The sequence below is a fragment of the Salvelinus sp. IW2-2015 genome, linkage group LG4p, assembly GCF_002910315.2.
Source record: "Salvelinus sp. IW2-2015 linkage group LG4p, ASM291031v2, whole genome shotgun sequence".
Taxonomy (NCBI): Eukaryota; Metazoa; Chordata; class Actinopteri; order Salmoniformes; family Salmonidae; genus Salvelinus; species Salvelinus sp. IW2-2015.
The window spans coordinates 25126572-25130064 of NC_036841.1; the positions used below are offsets into that span (position 1 = coordinate 25126572).

The 3493-nt window shown below is 45.0% G+C and overlaps 1 protein-coding gene across 1 annotated transcript in view; it reads left to right on the top strand.

Annotated features, from left to right (window-relative positions):
- The first annotated feature begins 932 nt into the window (after positions 1–932).
- The window catches only part of LOC111960749 (chloride channel protein 2-like), a 152399-nt gene continuing 149838 nt past the window's right edge, over positions 933–3493 (top strand). The window contains 1 exon segment of the mRNA XM_070436986.1: positions 933–1128. Within this exon segment, the coding sequence (XP_070293087.1) occupies positions 933–1128 (196 nt within the window).

Sequence of the window (3493 nt, forward strand, 5' to 3'; positions counted from 1 at the left end):
TCTCAAAATGCTGCAAAGCTGAGGCTACAAAGAAAAAGATTCACACAGTCAAGGAGGAGATTGAAGAATTCTTTGTTGATTCTGTGGAAATATGCAATGCAGTAAAAGCTGAATGGATTGTGCCATTGACTGTGAATGAATCTATAATACCATTCAAGCTTGATACTGGAGCACAGGTAAACYTGTTGTCCCTGGATGACTACAAAACACCTGAAAGTGAAGAGCAAAATACACCCGGTGAAAATTAAGGTTACTGGTTATTCTGGGGAGAACGTACCAGTCAAAGGAAGCTGCATAGTAACTTTACAGCACAAAGGAAAACAGTTCAAAGCACAGCTGCTGATTATGGAAAAGAGTGGTTCCTATTCTAGGAATCAATGCCTGTGAAAAGCTCAATTTGTTGAAAAGAGTGTATGTAGTGACATCATAGACTGAAAATGACCAATAATCTCTACTGGCTGAGTATGAGGATGTTTTTAAGGGTCTTGGATGTTTTCCAGGAGAACACAATGTACTGATGACAAAATTACTCCAGTTGTGCATGCATGCAGAAAAGTTCCATTTGCACTGAGGAAAAAGCTCAAGGAGGAACTCGGACGCATGGAAGTCATCACAAAAATGGATGAACCTACAGACTGGGTAACCTCACTGGATATTATGGCGATCTCAGAATATGTCTAGACCCGAGAGATCTCAACAAAGCAATCAAGAGCGAGCATTTCAAGTTGCCAACCAGAGAAGAGATAATGTGGCAGTTTGCTGGAGCAAAGTGGTTCAGTAAGCTTGATGCCCCATCAGGATTCTGGCAAATGAAGCTAGATGATGCAAGCTCAAGGCTATGCACATTCAACACACCTGAGGGCAGGTACAGATTTGTCCGTCTACCATATGGGATTCTCTCAGCGCCAGAGGTCTACCACAAGACAATCCACATGATCTTCAAGCACATTCCAGGAGTGGAGACCATGATGGATGACATCATCGTCTGGGGGTCCACAAAAGAAGAACACRACATGAGAGTGAGACAAGTGCTGGACCTGACACGGAAAGYCAACCTAAAACTAAACGAGGACAAATGCGAGTTTGGTGTGAAAACACTTAACTTCGTGGTCCCGTGTGGCTCAGTTGGTAGAGCATGGCGCTTGCAACGCCAGGGTTGTGGGTTCATTCCCCACGGGGGGACCAGGATGAATATGTATGAACTTTCCAATTTGTAAGTCGCTCTGGATAAGAGCGTCTGAGGCATGGCTCGGGTGGTTGATGTCCTGTGATCTTTTTGGCCTTCCTGTGACATCGGGTGCTGTAGGTGTCATGGATGGCAGATAGTTTGCTCGGTGATGCATTGTGCAGACCGCACCACACTCTGGAGAGTCTTGCGTTGAGGGCGGTGCAGTTGTCGATCCAGGCTGTGATGCAGCCCGACAAGATGCTCTGATGTGCATCTGTAAAGGTTTGTCAGGGTTTTAGGTGACAAGCCACATTTTTTCAGCCTCCTGAGGTTGAAGAGGCACTGTTGCGCCTTCTTCACCACACTGTCTGTGTGAGTGGACCATTTAGTTTGCCTGTGATGTGTACGCCGAGGAACTTAAAACTTTCCACCTTCTCCACTGCTGTCCCTTCGATGTGGATAAGGGGTGCTGTTTCCTGAAGTCCAGTGTTTGTTGATGTTGAGTGAGAGGTTGTTTTCCTGACACCACACTCCGAGTGCCCTCACCTCCTCCCTGTAGAGCGTTTTGTCATTGTTGTAGTAATCAAGCCCATACTGTTGTGTCGTCTGCAAACTTGACGATTGAGTTGGAGGCGTGCATGGCCACGCAGTCGTGGGTGAACAGGGAGTACAGGAGGGGGCTGAGCACAAACCCTTGTGAGGCCCCAGTGTTGAAGGTCAGCGAAGTGGAGATGTTGTTTCCTACCTTCACACCTGGGCGGCCCGTCAAAGTCCAGGACCTAATTGCAGAGGGCGGGTGTGTATGCCCCCCCGCATAGCCTGCTGGGTAACGTAGTCTAAATGTTATTAACACATAACACATCTTCCTTCCTTAAAAAGAAAACTACTTTTCTCTGTAACTACACATCACATTTGTTTACTCAACCCTGCAAATAAAACACATTTTTTCCCTTTTTTTTTTTTTAATTTTTTTTTAAACATCACTTTAGAGGTAATAAACATATTCTGGTGATCTTTTTTTCTTCAACTAAATATAGTCTGTCCAACAATACTCTATTGTGGCTCTATTTCTTTTCAACAAAAACATTCAGTCCAGGTGCCCCTTTCTTTTTTTTCAATAGCAATTCTCAATAATCCTTTCAGGGGCTCTGACAGTCCTCTTTGGTTTTCTGCTGAAGTGCTTCCTGAAACACTTCTGTTCTGGACCTGAATTGTTCCATTTGTGGCTAAAGGATGTTGACGTGAAAAGTGGATCCAAGGCTTCAGCCAATTCACTCCAAGGGACTGAAAGATCATCAGGAAGACCCCTGCTGAAAGCGTCAAAATGCCTTTAAGCAATGGCAATTCAGTCAGAACAGAAGTGTTTCAGGAAAGCACTTCAGCAGAACGACAAGAGGACTGTCAAGAGCCCCTGAAAGGCATTATTGAGAATTTGCTAATTGAAAAAAAAGAAAGGGGCACCTGGACCTGAATGTTTTTTGTGAAAAGGAAATAGACGCCACAATAGAGTATTGTTGGACAGACTATTATTTAGTTGAAGAAAAAAAGATCAAACCAGAATGTTATTCCCTTCTAAAGTGGATGTTTAAAAAAATAAAATAAAAATTTTAAAAGGAAAAAATTGCGTGTTATGCAGGTTGAATTAAACAAAGTGATGTGTAGTTACAGAGAAAAGTAGTTTTCCTTTTAAAGGAAGGAAATGTGTTAATTGTGTTAATAACATTTAGACTACTAGGCTGTTATGCGGGGGGGGGGGGCCATCCAACAACCCGCCCTCATGCAATTGGGGTCCTGGCACTTTGACGGGCCGCCCCCCAGGTGGGAAGGTAGAACAACATCTCCACTTCGGCTGACCTTCCAACCACTGGGGCCTCAACAAGGGGTTTGTCTCAGCCCCCTCCTGTACTCCTGTTCACCCACGACTGCGTTGGCCATGCACTGCCTCCAACTCAAATCGTCAGTTTGCAGACGACACACAGTAGTGGGCTTGATTACCAACAATGACAAAACGCTCTAGCAGGGAGGAGGTGAGGGCACTCGGAGTGTGGTGTCAGGAAAACAATCCTTCACTCAACATCAACAAAACACTGGACTTCAGGAAACGAGCACCCCCTTATCCAGCATTCGAAGGGACAGCAGTGGAGAAAGGTGGGAAAGTTTTAAAAGTTTCCGTCGGCGTACACTATCACAATGGCCAAACTAAAATGGTCCACCTCCACAGACAGTGTGGTGAAGAAGGCGCAACAGTGCTCTTCAACCTCAGGGGCCTGAAAAAATGTGGCTTGTCATCACTAAAACCCTGCAAACCTTACCGATGCACAATCG